General features: G+C 42.4%; 1 protein-coding gene across 2 annotated transcripts in view; it reads right to left on the bottom strand.

The window, feature by feature from the left end:
- LOC126237284 (uncharacterized) overlaps window positions 1–19271 on the bottom strand; it is a 182527-nt gene that overhangs the window by 20877 nt on the left and 142379 nt on the right. For both annotated transcript variants that reach the window (XM_049947230.1, XM_049947229.1), the window contains exons 6-8: window positions 1616–1723; window positions 1193–1343; window positions 980–1104 (exon numbers count right to left, since the gene is read on the bottom strand). In XM_049947230.1, the coding sequence (XP_049803187.1) occupies window positions 993–1104; window positions 1193–1343; window positions 1616–1723 (371 nt within the window). In that variant the 3' untranslated portion in view covers window positions 980–992. The remainder of the gene's footprint in view (window positions 1–979; window positions 1105–1192; window positions 1344–1615; window positions 1724–19271) is intronic.

The following is a 19271-nucleotide window of genomic DNA, read 5'->3' on the forward strand; positions in this document are numbered from 1 at the left end:
GATCAAACACCCAGTTGTCAAGCATGCCACACAAAACAGTGTACTAAACTTCAATGACTGCATCACTGCATGTGCCATCTAGATTTTTCCCACCAACACTAGTTTGCCTGAATTGTGCAGGTGGGAACTCTCCCTACAACACATTGTTCATTGGTTTAACCTCCTCGATCTCCACCTTGTTCTTACCTGCCCCCCTATCCTCTTTCTGCTACCATTCCACCTTTGCATAAGCCTGCTGTCCCCCCTAGCCCACCTGTATTATCATTTCCCCTTCTCCCCTCTACTTTTTCTACACCTGCACAACCTCCAGATGCTGCACCTAGCAGCCCTCCATCCTGCCTGCACCATTTTCCTCTGCACTCCCACAGGTTTCAGTGAGCCTGTCTGTTGCTAAATGGCTTCTCATTGTGGTGAGCAGCAATCTGTCCATTTAACATTGTTGTATACACAATATACTTTTCTATACAAAATAAGCAACTAACATTTTGGTCAAGACTGTTCTTTCATTACAAACCAGTTAGCTCATACTTGTTTCTGCGTAATGCTGCAGATCATTGTATGTTACCTGCATAATTTACAGTCTGCCACAGCATCTTTTGGATGGAAAAGTGCTTTAGCTAAAAAACTGAACTATGCTTGACGTTTACCCTTATTTATCAGATTATTGTTAACCCCAGCAAACTACACAGCTAACTGGTGTCAATTTGATACAAATTTCTCACACAACTTCCAACCTTTCAGCTAAAACATCCCCCAACTTGATATTGTGCACAAAATAACATTATGTGTAACTGAACAATGGAAGTGGCAAACAAATGCCTGACCAAAACTGCAACACTGAATTTTGAACCATATTGCAGATCTTATGTTTGTACAGTGTATTAAAATTCATTCCACTCTACTTTAAAAGTATACATACATACAGACAAATGTCACCAATGACCTAAATTGGCTAATTTACATTGTATCATCTACTAACCTGCAGTGTCCAATTAAAACCCAATTTTGTTCAATTGGGAATCTTGATCTTGATGCTTTAGACATAACTGGAGGGAAAGTACCCTGAAGTAACTGCTCACTACTGAAGGCAGGATGGAACAGCAACTACAAAATTTTTAAGAGCATTGTTACTTTTCCCAAGTACACAATTCATTGGACATTACTTCATGTTGTCAAGTAAAATTGAACTTACTCCTTGATAAGACTTCTCAGCTGCACAACTATTGACACACAAGAATCAAGATTTTGTGCTGCATACTTTTGACCACCTTCATGGGGTTTCATAAGAGAAATTATTTCATTGCGAACATTTGATAGTTCATCAATAATGGAGAGAAATTCATCTGCAAAGTAAGCGAATTTTATCTGAAGGTTGCTTGCATGCTAACAACACTGAAATATTTAAGTATGAGAGAGAGAGGAAGGAGGCAGGGGAGGACGGACGGACACACACACACACACACACACACACACACACACACACACACACACACACACACACACACACGACAGAGAGAGAGAGAGAGAGAGAGAGAGAGAGAGAGAGAGAGAGAGAGAGAGAGAGAGGGGGGGGGGGGGGGGGCTAATTTTTAAGCTCAACAACATAAAATGTTACCTCTTGATGCATCTGTCACTTTCAGGACTGTTAATGGCACCTGCCCACTTGCAATTTTCATATCTAGATTTACTTTTTTTAACATTGTCTGCAACTGATACATATCATCTGAAAGCAAAAAAGTCAGGTCACTGTAATACTTAGTGTTTGACAATTTTAAGCTATAATCCAATACAAAAGTAACAAGACATAAGTATTAACCTCAATTTTCTCACAAATGCACAGAAATGCAATGGTGTTTCTAATTACAGAGATTTATAGCTTATGATTTTTGAAAGAGAGACAAAGTTGTCTCCTTGCTAGAAGTAAAGGATTCCTTATATCACATAAACATATTACATCACAAGGATAGCCAACCATAACTCTTTCTTGTCGTATTACTGACAAAGCAGTTAAACTCTGAAATAAACATCCTTGACTGGTATTATTTAATGAGCTATATGACAATTCGGTCATCAATATTAGAACTGTTATGGAGAAATATTACAATTTAGTTGCCAAAGAGTAAACAATGTATTACTCTACGTTGAAGTGACAGATTTTACGACACGTGTTTGTTTCGCTTCAGATAATATTAATTTTTTGCAATTTTCAGCAATTCTTTCCCATCCAGTGTTAAATATGTTTTAAATATATTCTGATGAGAACATCACATTCTTATCAGAAAATGTACTTGTATGACACTACTGACATAGTTATGTTTAATGATATTGTGTGCAAAACACCTCACACTTATGTACTGTGGATTAAATAGAAACTCTAGTTATGTGAGACTTATGCAAATGTAATTTGGGTCAGGAAGGAGGGGAGGGGTTGTCAGCAGATAGGTGATCAGTGCATTAGTAGAAACAATTGTCAAAATAAAATGGCATAAAAAAAGGATGCACTCTTCTCCATTCTCAATCACGGTTATCCACACAACTGCACTAGTTGACATCCTGTTAGATAGTGCATAAATGAGCAGATGTTTTAAAACTTTTAATTAAAACAAGTCACATAAGAGGAAGGCTGAAATAACTACACAAGGACACGTGACTGGCTGACCACTTACAAAAGAACACGGACAAGCTACACATTCTGAGGACAGATTAAAAACCTCTCCCTAAAAGTTTAAGGAGTAAATCATAAATTTTGCACCCTTCCAGTCTTACCACATTCATTTGACTGTCAGCTGAAGTAGAGCAAATCTGTCAGCAAATAAGCTGTTGCCCTCTTTGTCTGAATATACGAGGGTTGAATGAAAAGTAACGCCTCCACCTTTGTTAATTGGGTTTGGATGGGAATATTTTAATAAATCAAACACATAATAATCCTTAGAATGTGATCTCCAGTTACCAATGTTCACTTTTCCACATAATCACCAGACAACTGGATATATTTCTGCCAACTATGTGCAAGTTTTCTGAAGCCGCCACGGAAGAAGTCAACACACTGTTTCCGCAACCACAGTCTCTCAGTTACCTCAACGTCTTCTGACATCAGATGCATAATGATGTCCTCGCAGATCGTCTTTCATTATCGGGAACAGATGGAAGTCAGAGGGTGCTAAATCTGGACTGTATGGAGGATGCCGTACGGTGGTGAGGTTGTGTCTGAAGTTCTGCTGTGGTGGCACATGAAGCGTGTGGTTTGCCAAGCAAAGCAATAATGTGACCCACACGTTATTGTGAAATGCAAATTGTGCTTGAAATTTCTCTCTGAGTTATACGACAATCATCCTGAATCAATCTGTCAACATTTTGCTTATGAAACTCGGTGGTTGCTGTCACTGGACGTTCAACTCTGTTTATCACGCAGGTCAGATGTTCCTGCTTCAACATCTTTAAACTTACTTGCCCAATGACGCACAGTACTCACATCAAAACTGTCCCCATAAACTGCTTTCATTCTCTGATGACTCTCTTTTGGGGTGACACCCTCTGCTGTCAAGAATTCAATGACTGCACATTGCTTAAATCACACTGATCGACTGTCTGCGCAGGGTTCCATACTTTACACTGTAACAACAGAACTGTTCAATGCTAAGGCTTCCTGCCAACTGAAGCTATAGAGAAGAGGCTACTGAACAAGCCAGTACTTGCCGCATACCAATGCTGCCAACTATTCAAGAGTTACTAAGTTGGAAGCATTACTTTTCAGTCAAACCTCATAAAAAAATGTGTCGTGCAGTGATCTATGCCAAGCCTGTACTCACCAAACAAATCTTGAGCTCTTTGAGGTGCCCCCCCCCCCGCCCCCCCCCACTTTGGCTGGCACAAGCAGCGCGGCGGGTAGGGGGGTGGGACAGGTTCACGTAACTTGTCAAATGCCAAATGCTACAGACAGAGTGAGTATTACCTCCTATGAGATTTGCATGACTTTTAGGAACATAATTGTTGACTACCAACTGCTTATCTGTCTGCTGTGTGTTTCACAAGGACATCAATATATGGTGAAGAAAACACAACTTTATTGATGATGTCCAACATAAAAAGGAAGAAATGTTAGGGTTTAAAATCCCATCAACGTGGTCATTTGAGACAGAGCACAAACTTGGAATGTTTTCAAGGATGGGGAAGGAAATTGACTATGCCCTTTCAAAGGAACAATCCTGGCTTTTTCCTGGAGCGATTTACAGAAAAAAATGGAAAATCGAAAGCTTCAAGGCCAGATGTGGATTTGAGCCATTGTCCTCCAGAATGCAAGTCCAATGTGCTGACCACTGTGTCACCTTGCCTGGTACACCCAACATAGTCCTACAAGCACGTACTAATTTTATCTTCAACTTCTGTAAAACAGCACATACAAACATCTACAATTTGTCATTGGTTTAAGTGACAGCAATACTTTTCTATAATGATGCTAACACCAACTGTAAAACAACCTTAAGTTATGTAGCTGTTACTTGTGACCTACACAGGGTTAGGTACAAGTGATCTCGTTGCGTTGAATGTCTCCTTCTTATTATGGTATTTCATTTATGTGTGTGCAAAAATTTTGGAAACACATAATTTTTCACTCAAATATACTGAAACTCTTGTTATGGAAGTACAGACAGACTGAATCATTTCTTTTGAATGATTCCCTAATATCAGCACCCTTGCTAGAACTGTCAGACAAAATAATATAAATTTAAAATGGGCAAAACAATGAAGTTTAATGAGTGAAACAACATAGTAGTTTAATAAGTGAATTCACTCATTTACTTACTCATCCTCAAATGCAGTCACATAGTGTACAACACTTACTGACAATAATTGAAAATTGACAGGGCTAGTTTGCGTGAGCCACCCACCCTTGTGAAACAACACAGTATTTTCTCCAACAATTTAAGAACTGTTTAAAAATAAAATACCTTAATAGTTGCACCACTTATGTCCCTCCACCTGCTAGGACAAATAGGAAGATCAGCTAGTAAATTGGATACTGCCCTTGTCATGATATGAAACATATTCTGCTAAAATGTTGCATAATAAGTTTTACCATCCGCAACTTCTTTTCCATTACTTCCTGGTACTCATCCTCCCAATGGTATATAAGTGTGTGAACAGTGAGGGTGCTGCTTTTAGATGGCTTTCAACAATGCTATACTACGTACAGTGCGTGCAGGGCCCTTTGGCTGTTGTGTTCTCTAGTAGCTCATAGCAACAAGTTCCCATATGCATTTGTATCCAGCAGAATATTATCGCCTTCAGCAGGTAAAGTACGAAAAGGGTGTCTTGGATGAATATGAAAAATTACCTTGCTGGGTAAATGCTCTATGTGGCATGTAGTGGATTCAGGGAGCAAGAGCAGAGGATGAATTCTGTAGCTCGAATATGTTTGATAGAATTTGGTTCAGTGGTAAGACACTCGGAAAATGCAATCACTCTACAAAGGAGAATGTTCACAAAATACTCCTGTGGCTGAGTGCAGAGTATTAGTGAGGTCTGAGAGATCCATAACAGGACCACCAAGAGATATTCAAAGAAGGGCAGCACAAACGCATGTTTAACTCTTGGGAGTGTGTTACTGAAATGCATTTAAGATGCCATTCTTCCTGTGCTCCACACGGAAACAGCATGGCTAGAAACTAATATGTGGTAAAATGAGAAATACCCTCAGTCATGCACTTCACAGTAGTTAGTAAAGTACTGATTTAGATGATGATTAATGATTATCTTTGGATATATTAGTCTTGCTGGTCCTTATACCTCATATCCATAATCCAGTTGAGATAGCACAAATGCTTTACAGGACTGAAGCAATGATGTCCAATACTTCTACGTTGAGTGCCTTAATTCTTCCGGCCTTCAGGTGCCTTATATGTGGTAGTCAAGTGAACTTGTCATCAATTGACTCCCTCATTTGCGATAAATGTAAAAATGCCTTGAACGGTGGAAATCTATACAGACATACTTGCCTAAGGAAAAGTAAAGTCTTCTTTTCATTGTCAATTGTACTAACCTTCTGAAGATGAGTTGCAGCTGGCAAATAACAGTCATAAGAGCACTGAACTGCTCTCCTCTCTTTACCAAGGATATTGTGATGGAAATATATATAACATTCACATGCAGCAATTTCTGCAGTAAGGCCACGGTCATTTCTATCTTCACTGTTGACTGGGCTCAGCTCATTCATGTACCAAAGATTCAGATCAAGGCTTATTGTCAATGCTCTTAGTGCAATTGGATTCACAGCTTCATATATGGAAGCTTCCCTTTTGAGACGTCCTCGACTGTATGACCTGATTCATCCAGCTCATCTCTGGTAACGTTGCTTTTAACATCTGCAAGACTGACTGGTTTAATACTTTCCATTACACGGGAGGAATCATGGTAGTCTTTACCTGCATAACTACGGAGTCTGAGAAGAAAACGGCCCAGGAAAGAAGACGTTCAGCTTCTGAAGTTTTGTCTACCCAAGTGATGCTTTGCAAAGCGGAACAAAGTTCAAATGATCTTGTTGTTTAAAGACACTGGGGTCTTCATCAGACATCGTTTTTGATGAAGATACAAATGCTGCAGTCTGCACAGGAGAAGTTTCTCACAAATAAGAGCAACAAGAACCACTTGATTTTTATGGTCATAAAGAAATTTGAGGATGGAAGTATTCAACTGTTACAGACAAAAGAAGATGGTGATTCATTACTTGTGGAAACAGCTATTTCCTGAATTGCTGAGTTTGACACTGTGACAGTCTTAAGCGAGGACATAGGCGTGTTTGTACTTCTAATGGGTCGAGGAAACAAATCCAGCAACCTGTACTTCCATAACACGGGAAGAGGGAAATCAGCAGGAGTGTGGTACTCCAGCAATTCTTTCAATTTTGATCCTGGATTTGCGCCTTTCAGCCATGCCTCCACAGGATGTGATACCACGTCCTGACCCCCCCCCCCCCCCCTTTTTTTTTTTTTTTTGGCGCCGGGGGGGGGGGGGGGGGGGGCGGCGGTGGCGGCAAGGAAAAGGGAAATTAGTAAACCTTAGGGAGCAACAAGCACACCTCAAAGTGCAAGCTGCTGAATTTGTTAAGCCCTCAGTCTCTCAAGACTTAATAGCTCAGGCAGAAGAACAGCTGATGTTAGCACTGTATAGGAATTCCAACTACATGACTTTGGCCTAGCTTAGGTATGAGCTTTCTGTAAAACCTACCCCCAAGAAAAACTTTCAAACATCAAAGACAACTGCCAACTTTAGACGCAGCAAGATGACACTCATTGTGATCTTACCTTTAAGTGCAATCCTGGCTGGGGAAGAAAACTGATTCATGCCAGTGGGGCTGGAAGAAAAACTCATCAGGCTTGAGGCTTGTTTCCCGTGATGATTATGAAAGATGCGGCACCACACACACAACTGAAGATAGTTTCCTGAGCATTCAATACAGAATGCACAGCAGTGTATGGATGTCGCAAATTTCGATTGAACTGCTCCTCAATGTGCAAAGACTGTTGTGGCTTATACTGCGAGAATGCTCCAGAAATTGGGCATGACAAGGATGAAATAGTTTTTGAGGGTGGCGCTATGGGTCCTGTAGAGTTGATGCTGGACTGTGACCTGCCATAGTCTCCCAAATGACCTCGGTTTATTAAACTGTAATAAAATGTGAATCTTTGATATTTAATGTGTGTTTTTAATGTTGTCATGCCCTTTTATTTGTTCATTTGTGCAAATTTTATATTACTCAAATGTGAATACATATTGGCCATTGCTATGTACTTGGTTTTCATTTTAGCAACCCACTCTTATCAATTAAGACATGGATAAAAACAAAGAAAAATACGCATGGATATACATAGAGAACACATATGTGCTCATTAGGGAGCAGTCTTCCCACTGGAAATTTCATTTCACTGAGTAATTTTGACTTAAAAGAAAAAAATGGAATTACTTTGGTTTTCAAGTAAGTGGACACTTAATAGTACATAAAACTGAAAAACTAGATTCCTTTGTAACATGAAATTTCATAACCTACAACTTTGATAACTTGATACTTTTCATTTGGAGCAGCCATTTTTGAGATACAGGCATTGGAGCCGACTTTTTAGCCAAGTTTGTAAAAATGAACAAACTTTGACATCTCTTAACGGACCGCTAACAGCTCCACCGATTTTGACATCTAAATATGCCATTTGATGAAAATTTAATACTCTTTAATTTTGGTACAGGTAACTTTTCAGTAGAATTCATTGTTCCCAAGACTTAGGCAAAAACCTGAAAAACGTGCCAATACTTCTTGGTTTTTTGATCAGAAAAAGTTGTCCCGAGAGTTTTGGAGGTCGAAAACTTCGATTAAACAAACACTTAACTATATACACAAGATAACAAAATAAAATCTACTATGTCGTTTTTTTGCGAGCAAAAAGTACCCCGTTACTGGATTAACAGACTTGCTTCAGAATCATATTCACAGTAAGATATTAAGATCAGCTGTGGCTATTTGTACAAGAGACATTCGGACATGTCATTAGTATGATAGTAAGTATATGGCCCTTTCCATATTAATACAAAATGCAATGAGATACAAAAATATTACTACTTGTAATTTAAGTAGATGATGATGAGACGGGAGATACGATACTGTGAGAGTTTGACAGAAAATGCAAAGATGTAAGTCGGGACAAGGCACCTGCAGTAGATGACATTTCTTCCCAATTATTAGGAGCCTTGGGAGAGACAGCCATGACAAAACTTCTACCTGGTATGCAAGATATATGATACAGGTGAAATAACTTCATACTGTAGGGAAGAATGTAATAATTGTAGTTCCAAAGAAGGTAAGTGCTGATAGGTGTGAATATTTTTCAAACCCTCAGTTTAATAAGTAATGGTTCCAAAATACTGATATGCATTGATTGCAGAAGAATGGAAAGACTGGAAAAAACTGACTTTGAGGAAGACCAGATTGGGTTCCAGAGAAATGGAAAAATATGACACACAATACAGAATCTATGACTTATCTTCAAATATAGGCTGAAAAAAAGCAAATTGACATTATAGAATTTGTAGATTTAGAGGAAGTTTTTGCCATTGTTGACTGATATACAATCTTTGGAATTCTGAAGGTAACAGGGGAATGGAAGTTTGTCTACAACCTTTACAGAAACCACACTGCAGTTGTATGAGTTGAATTATGTTAAAGGAAAGTAGTGGCGGAGAAGGAAGTCAGACAGACTTGTTGTCTATTCCCAACATTATTTGATCTGTGCACTGAACAAGTAGTAAAGGAAACAGGGGAGAAATTTGGAAAGGAAATTTATGTTCTAGGAGATGAAATAAAAACTTTGAGGTTTGCAAATGACACTGTAATTCTGTCAGAGACAGCAAAGAAAGATTAGTTGAATGTAACACACAGCGACCTGAAGAAAGGTTACCAGATGAAAATCAAAAATGTAAAGAATGGTAACGGAATGTCATTGATTTAAATCAGGCAAAGCTGAAAGAGTTAGATTAGGAAATGAAACATTAGAACTAGTAAAAGAGTTTTGCTATTTGCAAGAAACTGATGTGGTAGACTATACAAAATGCTGACTGGCAATAGTAAAACAAGCATTTCTGAAAGAGAAATTTGTTAACATGAAAGACAAATTTAAGTGTTAGGAAGTCTCCTCTGACGGTATTTGTCTGGAGCATAGCCTTGTATGAAATGGAATGTGGATGATAAGCAGTTGAGGTAAGAAGGGAATAGTGTGGTGCTTTAGGAGACTGTGGAAGATGAGATGGGTAGACTGGATAACTAATGAAAACATGTTTATAGGATTAGGGAGAAAAGAAATTTGTTGCACAATGTAACTAAAATAAAGGGAGGAAGGAGGAAGAGGGGTGGTGGTGTAGAAACAGAACAAGTTTTGAGCGCAGTAAGCATGTTCAAAATAGACAGAGGGCGTAGTAGTTATGCAGAGATGAAGCAACTTGCACAAGACAGGCTAGCATGGAGAGCTGCTTCAAACCAATTTTTATGACTGAGGACGATGACGAGAACAAAGTCCTTTGTACTGTAAGGCATGAGCATGATGCACATCTTGTTTAATACATTTACGATTTGATTGAGCCATGCTGCGGCTTGCATTGGTGCTCTTTGTAGATTTCTGCCCTCTGATGGAGGCCAGACCGTACCCTTTAGTTGGCATGTTTCCGGTTGTTTGTCTGCTTCTTGTCTTCACTGGCACCACTCGTTTCGCATGTGTTGCCTGTCCACTAGTGACAGCAGCGGCAGTTATCGATATGTAGTAACTGTTACCCTGGGCCTGTTCGGTTGGGGACTCAAGAGGAGCCAAGACCGCGCAATGCGAGAACACGCCGGGACTGCTGGCAGCACGCATGGACTGCTGGATGGAAGGGCTGTGGTCACGAGGGTGCACGTCCTCGTCGTAAACCAGATCCTGCAGGCTTTAAGATGAGTGCATTTCAATTCAAGTAGAGAAACCTCCACCACTGTGACATCTCTCGATTCTCCAGTGACTTGGGTTCGTGTTGCTGCTCGTAGTGTCACCGAGGCGAAGAGCAGGGAGTCGAGTGCTTGGGGAAAGCGGATCTGATTAGCTTTCCTCACCGTCTTATTACTGTTTACTGCGTTCAGATTGTTGCAATTTGTTAAGTTCAACCAGTGGTATTTTTCCTGCCTGGTGGCTGCTAACGCCCCAGTAACCTGCCCTGGGGGTTAGTGTATGTAACGGCAGTGTACGTTTCCTCGCCTTGCTGCTGCTGTTCGGTAAGAAGTGTAGTTTTGACAGCTTTCTTGATTGTAGGCCGTTTGCGATTCTTCTAATCCGGTGATAGTGATTCCTTCCTCATTCTGGGCCCTCTAAGCACAGTATTCTGGGGCATAGTGCAGTCCGCAGGTTCCGTATTTGGCGTATTGTTCCATTCTTGCATTTGGTTTATTGGATGTCAGGTAGTTTCAGCAAGATTGTCTTTAGTCATTCGTTAGACTGCCACTACTCTGACTTACCATCTTGTGAAGTGAATGCAACTATTGGCTGCCTATCTCATCACTTGCAAAAGTGTTTGTTGCCGGACCTTCTCAAAGGTCAATTCCTGGAGCACTGTCTGTGACTGGTCCTTGTGTTTTATTATTGTGTTATTTATTACCATACCTTGTATTGCCTACATTAAAGGTTATGTATGTCTAGTTTATTATTCTGGTCACCTTCTGGAATAAATATAGCAGTGTAAGAGTTGTGTTACAAGGTTACCATCATCTTATTTCACCCATTTGGTGGTCAGTTGCTTGTTTCTTTTAATTAATATTGCTTGTATTTGCTGTTTTACAGCAGGTTTTATATAATTGCCATTCCTGGCGTGTAAGGCCTTCAGCTGTGATTGTGGTCATTTGCTTTGAAAAAATAATTCGATATTTGTATTTTAGCAGTAAGCCTTAAAACCTTATTTACTGCCATTCCTGGCACCTGATACCTTCTGCTGTGTTTGTGGCCATTTACTTTTTTAATATTTCAGTACCCGTAAGTTGTAATTGCAGCAAGTTCCTAAACATTTTTAATTTATTGTCATTCTTGGCGTGTAAGGCCTTCAGCCATGACGGCAGTGACTTTTTTTTAAATGTATATATAAAAAAAAAAACCTTATCTGTTTCTATATTTTATGGTGATTTACTAAATTGTAATCCACTGAAAACACTATTATTTACACAGTTGTTTATTCCTTCATTAATAATATTTGGTTTTTTTATTTAAGTTGAGTCTGGGATTACTGTTTTAATAATAAATGTTTGTAACTGTAAAAGGCAACCAATAGTAACTGATTACGGCCCCACCCACAATCGTAACCAAATCCTGCCTTCCCTTGACAACCAGGTTTCAACTGGTAGCAGAACATGGTTATGATTGTACTATCGCCATTTCAGTCACTGTTGCTTTGATTTGTTAAACACTGTTAGTGTTGTATGATTTCTGCCTTTGGTATTGTGTTCTGTTTCAGGGAATAGCGGTCATGCAATGCCCAGGGATCAGCCTATTGGGGAAGGACCACCTCACTTATTAGCTGGCTATACGACGTCAGCCTATTGAGGGTAGTTTTCCGGACTTAGCAGCCCGCTTGCGTGCTACCGTTCTTCAGCCGGTTGACACCACGCCGGATGTTGTGGGTGAGACAAAGGCAGCCACTGAGTTTTGGTTTAAAGCTGTTAGGAGTCTTGAGGACAACATCGGCTTTTTAGAGGGCACTCAACCTAGTGGCAGTCAGTTAGACAAGGTGCGGGCACAGTTGATACACTTAACCGGATATCTGATTTAAGGGCATTAAAGTTAGAGGATTGTGATAGGAATCAACCACTGAATTGGGGTCCTTGGTAAATAAATTGCAGTTTGAGGTAACACATTTAGAGCTTGATGGGAAGAGGATGGGTGAACAGGATTCGTTATCTTCCGGGCGGAGAGCCAGCAATCCCCGGAATGATGCCCGTATGTCCTCCGAGAGGATAGCTGGGGCATTTGCTAAATTGCCTAGTCCCCTGGTGCATCTGTTTCGAGACATCACATAATTAGCTATAGACTGACTCTAGCAAATTGAAAGGTTGTTATGGTTATTGGTTCGTTTTGAGCCACACACTGATACGTTTGGTGTTTCGTATCAGGTAATTTTGTCTCTATTGTATCCTTTAACTAGAGGCTAATTGAGGACTCTGGTATCCAGGGCCATGGCAGAAGGGTTTTCATTGTAGCAGTTGCGGGAGCTTGTGATCAGTGAAAGATTAACCACAGGAGTTCGTAAATTGCTCGAGTGTTGCTATATTTGGCAGCTGCAGCAAGATAGGGAGGAGTTGCATCAATACATGGAAAGAGTTTGGCCTTGTTAGTCAACTTGCCAGAACAGGAGTTAGTTTCGATTGTCCTGAGAGGAATGCGAGTGGCAGATAAGTCACATTTTATTTTTTGTGGTCATCCCTCCACTTGGGAAGAACTTTGTGCCGCCATTGTAGCGATATCCGAGTTGCCGCTCTCAGACAATAGACAGCGTGAAGTTAAAATTCAGCCCGTGGGTGTCACTGAGGGGAACTCCGGATTATCGACATCAGCTGAGTCTGCTAAAGGGGAATCGCAGCATTGTTACAGGTGCGGCTGAACAGGGCATTTATTTCGTACTTGCGTTCAGCCGTGGACAGCCAGGGTCAAGAAATACTGCCCAGCTGGACGACCCCGGAGTCAAGCCTTTAAACCCTGGTGTGCCTGTGTTGCTGCTCCATCATCACTCCCACTGCCTTATATTTGCTTTCGAGTAGGTGGCGAACCTATTTGTGCCCTTTTGGATTTGGTAGCTCCTTTTCGTTATTGAGCTTGGAATGGTTTCTTGAGTTTGGTCATCTTGCGAGACTTAGGCTGGGCCCTTCTTCGGTGCAGAGATGTGGGGTTGCCAATGGGCAGGGGTTGCCTCTGCATGGTTGGGTCTGAGGGAGTACCTCTGTTGGGGATTTCTCGTGGCCCTTGTCTTTGGCCTTGGTTAAGGAGCTGCCGGTCGATTTGATTTTGGGATGTGTTTTTATCAGTAAAACTGATCTTGTCTTGGATTATTTGGGGTACACCTTTTTCTTTAAGTTCCCTTCTGGTCATAAATTTGGGTTCTGTGAGTGTACTAAGCATAAGGTGCATCGAGATGCAGGAATGCTGGTTGTTGATGCTAAGGTTAGCGAGTTCAATCTCACCCATCTTTCTTTCCAGCAGGCCTCTGAACTAGAGGGTTGTTGGAGAGGTTCCCAGAGCTTCTCTGTGATAGACTGGGGGTTACTGATGTTCTTGACTACCATATTCGTCTGTCGGACCATGTTCCCGTCAGGCACACCCCGTATCGTCTCTCACCGCCTAAGATGAAGATACTAAGGGGGTTAAGATATCCAAAATGCTTGAGCAGGGAGTTATTAGGCTTTCTATATCTGCTTATGACTCTCCTATATTCCTCGTTCCTAAGGATCAGGGGCTGGACTCTTGGCCTGTGGTTAACTACCGTCGCCTAAATAAGGTCATCCTCGAATCGGTTCCTTTACCTGATCTTCATAACTCTTACTTGTTTTGCCGGGGCTAATTGGTTTACTGTGCTCGACCTGAATCAAGCCTATTATCAGATTCCCTTAGCATTTTGTACTGATTGGAATCTGTTTGAGTTTAATAGGGTCCCCTTTGGTTTAGCTACTGGCGCAGCTGTCTTACACGTTAGCTGGATAATATTCTTGGAGACTTGAAATTAGTCTGCGTTTACAATTACCTGGATGATTTGTTAATTTATAGTCATTTGTTTAAAGAGCATTTGGAACATATCCAGCAAGTTTCTGCTACGTTGCAGGGGGCCGGTTTGACTGTTAAACCCAATAAGCTGACATTAGCCAAGCAGCAGGTATCCTTCTTAGGTCACCTAGTGTCAGGCAAGAGTATTCACATTGATCAGGAGTGGACTAAGGCCTTGAGAGCCCTTCCGCCACCCACTGATAAGTGAGGAATTGCCAGGTTCATAGGGATGGTGAATTATTTTAGGCATTTTGTACCTAATTTTGCTCAGTTGGCGGCTCCTTTAAATGAACTGCGCTGAAAAGGGATGTGTTTTGAGTGGGGGCCTGCTCAAGAGGCCGTGTTTAAGCACATTAAGGCGGCTATAGCCAATCCTCCCATTCTTGGAGTGCCTGATTTTAATAAGAAATTTATTGTCCAAATCGATGCATCTAATGCAGGAATTTAGGCAGTCTTCCTCCAGGAGTTTGAGGGTCAAAGGCAGGCATTAGCATACGTGTCTCGTCAATTAACCAGCGCCGAGGTTAAATATTCTGTTCACGAATGTGAGGCATTGGCAGTCTTGTTCGTGCTGGATAAGTACCAGTTTTATCTCCAACATAGAGTATTTCAGCTAGAGATCAACAATCAAGCCTTAAGCTAGGTGCTAGCCAGGCCACGTAAAACTGGCAATATCGCGATGTGGGCAGTACGCATTTCAGCATTTCAGTTCGAGGTTAAGCACATTAGAGGCACTGAGAATAAGCTCGCAGACGTCCTCATTCGTATGTTTATTGAATAACCATCTAGTGAGGGTGTCCAAGAGGTTTCGGAAGGCAATTTTAGTTGTGTCGTGTTAGGCGATATTCCTCATTTGTTTAGTGACATTGCCAACCATCAGGATCAGGACCCCACTTGGGGACCCATTAAGAAACAGCTTTCAGTGGAGGAGCATTTGAATGACTACATAATCATTAAAGGGTGGGACTTACCAAGGAGATTAATATCTGTCTACCAGGCACCCTAGTGCGCCCCGTTTTCCATTATTTTCACAACTTGTTGATTGGTGGGCATTTAGGAACCTAAAAGATCTTGCAGAAGATTAAGGAGCATCTGACTTGGCCGTCTATTCACCCAGACGTTAGAGAAATGGTTTCTCGGTGTCAGTTGTGTCCTGCGGCCAAACCGAATAACGCTCTTCAACAGGGGTTCCTTAGTTCCGAGCGTGAATCTTGCTCCCTGGACAAACTCTATATTAATTATGTGGGCCCCTTACCTTGTACCAAAAGAGGCCATTGGTATGTATTAGTTATTACTGACATGTTTTCGAGATTTACCTGGCTTCTTCTGAGTCGTAATGTGACTGCTGCCACCACCATTTCGCATTTAACTAACCTATTTAGTGTTTTTGTACCTCCTAAGCAAATCGTTAATGATAATGCGCCAGCCTTTTGTCGGCTCCCTTCAATGCCTTCTGTTTTCAAAGCAGTGTTAAGCATGTAAGTAGCACTCCATATTATCCGCAGGGGTCTTTTGCGGAAAGGGTCAATCATAACCTTAAATCCGCACTGATTATCTTTCATCAGAACTCTCCCAATAAGTGGGATTCTAGTCTGCCTTTGCCTTCAATACCGCCAGCCATGAGGCTTTGAAGGCCACTCTGGTTTTCTTGATGTTTGCTTATCCTGTTAATTCCCCCCTTTCAAACTTATGGGGGATTCAAGATCTAATCCCTGTGGAGATAACCCCTCAGGTCATCAAAGAAAACTGGAATCGTGCGAGGCGCAATAGTCTCAGGGCCCACAATAGACAAGCTGGTCGTTATAATCATAATCGGCGAGCCTTTAGGGGTAAGCTGGGAGATCATGTGTATGTCCGTAATTTTCCCGGGAGGGAGGTGCGCGTTGGCAACCCTGGAAAGTTTACTCCCCGTTTTCTGGGTCCGTGCACAATTATGCAGATTTTAGGTCTAGTTAATCTTCTGGTTAAGAACAATCGTACCGGTAAGCAATACTGGGTCCACCTTAATCAAATTAACTTTGGTTAGGTTCTTGTTGGGTCTTTTAACACACCCCTGGGATTTCTGCTTGAGAGCGGAAGGTTAAGCTGAGCTGCGGCTTGCGTTCGTGCTCTTTGTAGGTTTCCGCCCTCTGTTGGAGGCCAGACCGTACCCTTTAGTTGGCATGTTTCTGGTTGTTTGTATGCTTCTCATCTTGACTGGCTCCACTCATTTCACAAGCGTTGCCTGTCCGCTAGTGGCAGTTATTGAGATGTAGTAACGGTTGCCCTATCTTTGGGGCGACGTCACCATTTTTCTGTATGTGTGACTGTGGCAGTTCGATTGGGGCTCAGGAGGAGCAAAGTCTGCGCAATGCGAGAACGCGCCGGGACTGCTGGCAGCACGCATGGACTGCTGGATGGAAGGGCTGTGGTCACGAGGGTGCACGTCCTCGTCGTACAAAAGATCCTGCAGGCTTTAAGATCAGTGCATTCCAATTCAAATATAGAAACCTACACTAAAGAGACCTTTGGAGATAAGAGAACGACTTGTATGAATATCAAGAGCTCAGAAGGAAACCCAGTTCTAAGCAAAGAAGGGAAAGCAGAAAGGTGGAAGGAGTATATAGAGGGTCTATACAAGGGCGATGTGCTTGAGGACAATATTATGGAAATGGAAGAGGATGTAGATGAAGATGAAATGGGAGATACGATACTGCGTGAAGACAAAATTGTTAAGGCTTTCGTGGCCACTTGTTGACAAACTGCCTATTGGCTTCTGTCTCGGGTTCTTCGGCCGACGTTCATCTAATGATTTTTCTGACGTTTCGCCAGCACGAGTGGCTGGCATTGTCGAAGTTTCACCCTCCATTGCCGGTGGTGAACTGGAGGCGAGCTCGTGGCCGCAGACTATATGTACCTGGCGCGCCAACGTCCGAGGGCTTCTCCGCGGTCATTTCCGGTGCGGTTCTCCTCTTGCTACCTGCAACGGTCGTTCGCTGCAGTACGGGAAGCCAGGATCTGTTTACCTTAAGGCTTTCCTCTTTCTTGTTGAAACTGTTCGCGTGTTTTTGGATTTCTACAGCTTCTCTGAACAAGCGCGTGTGACAGTGCTTCTCTACAGCCAGAACTTCCGTGTCGGCGAATTTTATTACGTAGTCGGTCTCATTCAGTGCGTGCTCTGCCACGGCCGATTTCTCCACCTGCCCCAACCTGCAATGTCGCTTATGCTCTTTGATCCTGGTGTTAATGGATCGTCCAGTCATTCCGACATAAACTTTTCCGCATGTGCAAGGTATACGGTATATTCCCGACATTGCAAGTGGGTCTCTTTTCTCCTTCGCCGATCTAAGACACTCTTTGATCTTCCTTGTCGGTTTGAAAATCTTCTTTACGCCGTGTTTGCGCAATATACGGCCGATTCTGTCCGTCACTCTGGGAATGTATGGCAGAAAGGCCGTACCCGACATTTCTTTTTCTGGTTCCTTACTTCGCCGAGTGTTTAGCTCTGTTACACTTCTAACGTAATTTGTGGAGTACCCATTGCTCCTCAGAACAGTTTCCAGGTGTTGCATTTCTCGTTTGAGGTGTTGAGGCTCACATATTCGTCCTGCTCTCGTTACGAGCGTACTAATCATGCCTCTTTTCTGGCTCGGGTGGTGGTTTGACAGTTTGTGCAGGTATCGGTCCGTGTGTGTCGGTTTTCGATACACGCTGTGTCCCAGGTTTTCGCCGTCCCTTGTGACCAGCACATCTAGAAATGGCAGTTTCCTGTCCTTTTCTACCTCCATGGTGAATGTTATGTTGGCATGGAGGCCGTTCAAGTGTCTCAGGAATTCACCGAGCTGTTCTTCACCATGGCTCCACACCACGAAAGTATCATCGACGTACCTGTACCACACCTTAGGTTTGCAAGTCGCCGAGTCCAGTGCCTGTGCTTCGAATTGTTCCATGAAGAAGTTGGCCACCACTGGACTGAGAGGACTACCCATGGCGACGCCTTCAAGCTGTTCGTAGAAATCGCCATTCCACGTGAAATAGCTCGTGGTGAGACATGCATGGAAGAGCTTTTTGATGTCTTGCGGGAACATGGAACCAATGTGCTCCAGAGCGTCGCTGAGTGGCACTTTAGTAAATAACGAAATGCAACACCTGGAAACTGTTCTGAGGAGCAATGGGTACTCCACAAATTACATTAGAAGTGTAACAGAGCTAATCACTCGGCGAAGTAAGGAACCAGAAAAAGAAATGTCGGGTACGGCCTTTCTGCCATACATTCCCAGAGTGACGGACAGAATCGGCCGTATATTGCGCAAACACGGCGTAAAGACGATTTTCAAACCGACAAGGAAGATCAAAGAGTGTCTTAGATCGGCGAAGGAGAAAATAGACCCACTTGCAATGTCGGGAATATACCGTATACCTTGCACATGCGGAAAAGTTTATGTCGGAATGACTGGACGATCCATTAACACCAGGATCAAAGAGCATAAGCGACATTGCAGGTTGGGGCAGGTGGAGAAATCGGCCGTGGCAGAGCACGCACTGAATGAGACCGACCACGTAATAAAATTCGCCGACACGGAAGTTCTGGCTGTAGAGAAGCACTATCACACGCGCTTGTTCAGAGAAGCTGTAGAAATCCAAAAACACGCAAACAGTTTCAACAAGAAAGAGGAAAGCCTTAAGGTAAACGGATCCTGGCTTCCCGTACTGCAGCGAACGACCGTTGCAGGTAGCAAGAGGAGAACCGCACCGGAAATGACCGCGGAGAAGCCCTCGGACGTTGGCGCGCCAGGTACATACAGTCTGCAGCCGCGAGCTCGCCTCCAGTTCACCACCGGCAATGGAGGGTGAAACTTTGACAATGCCAGCCACTCGTGCTGGCGAAACGTCAGAAAAATCATTAGATGAACGTCGGCCGAAGAACCCGAGACAGAAGCCAACTGCGTGAAGAGTTTGACAGAGCACTGAAAGACCTGAGTCGAAACA

This window comes from Schistocerca nitens, chromosome 2, assembly GCF_023898315.1.
Source record: "Schistocerca nitens isolate TAMUIC-IGC-003100 chromosome 2, iqSchNite1.1, whole genome shotgun sequence".
In the NCBI taxonomy this organism is placed as follows: domain Eukaryota; kingdom Metazoa; phylum Arthropoda; class Insecta; order Orthoptera; family Acrididae; genus Schistocerca; species Schistocerca nitens.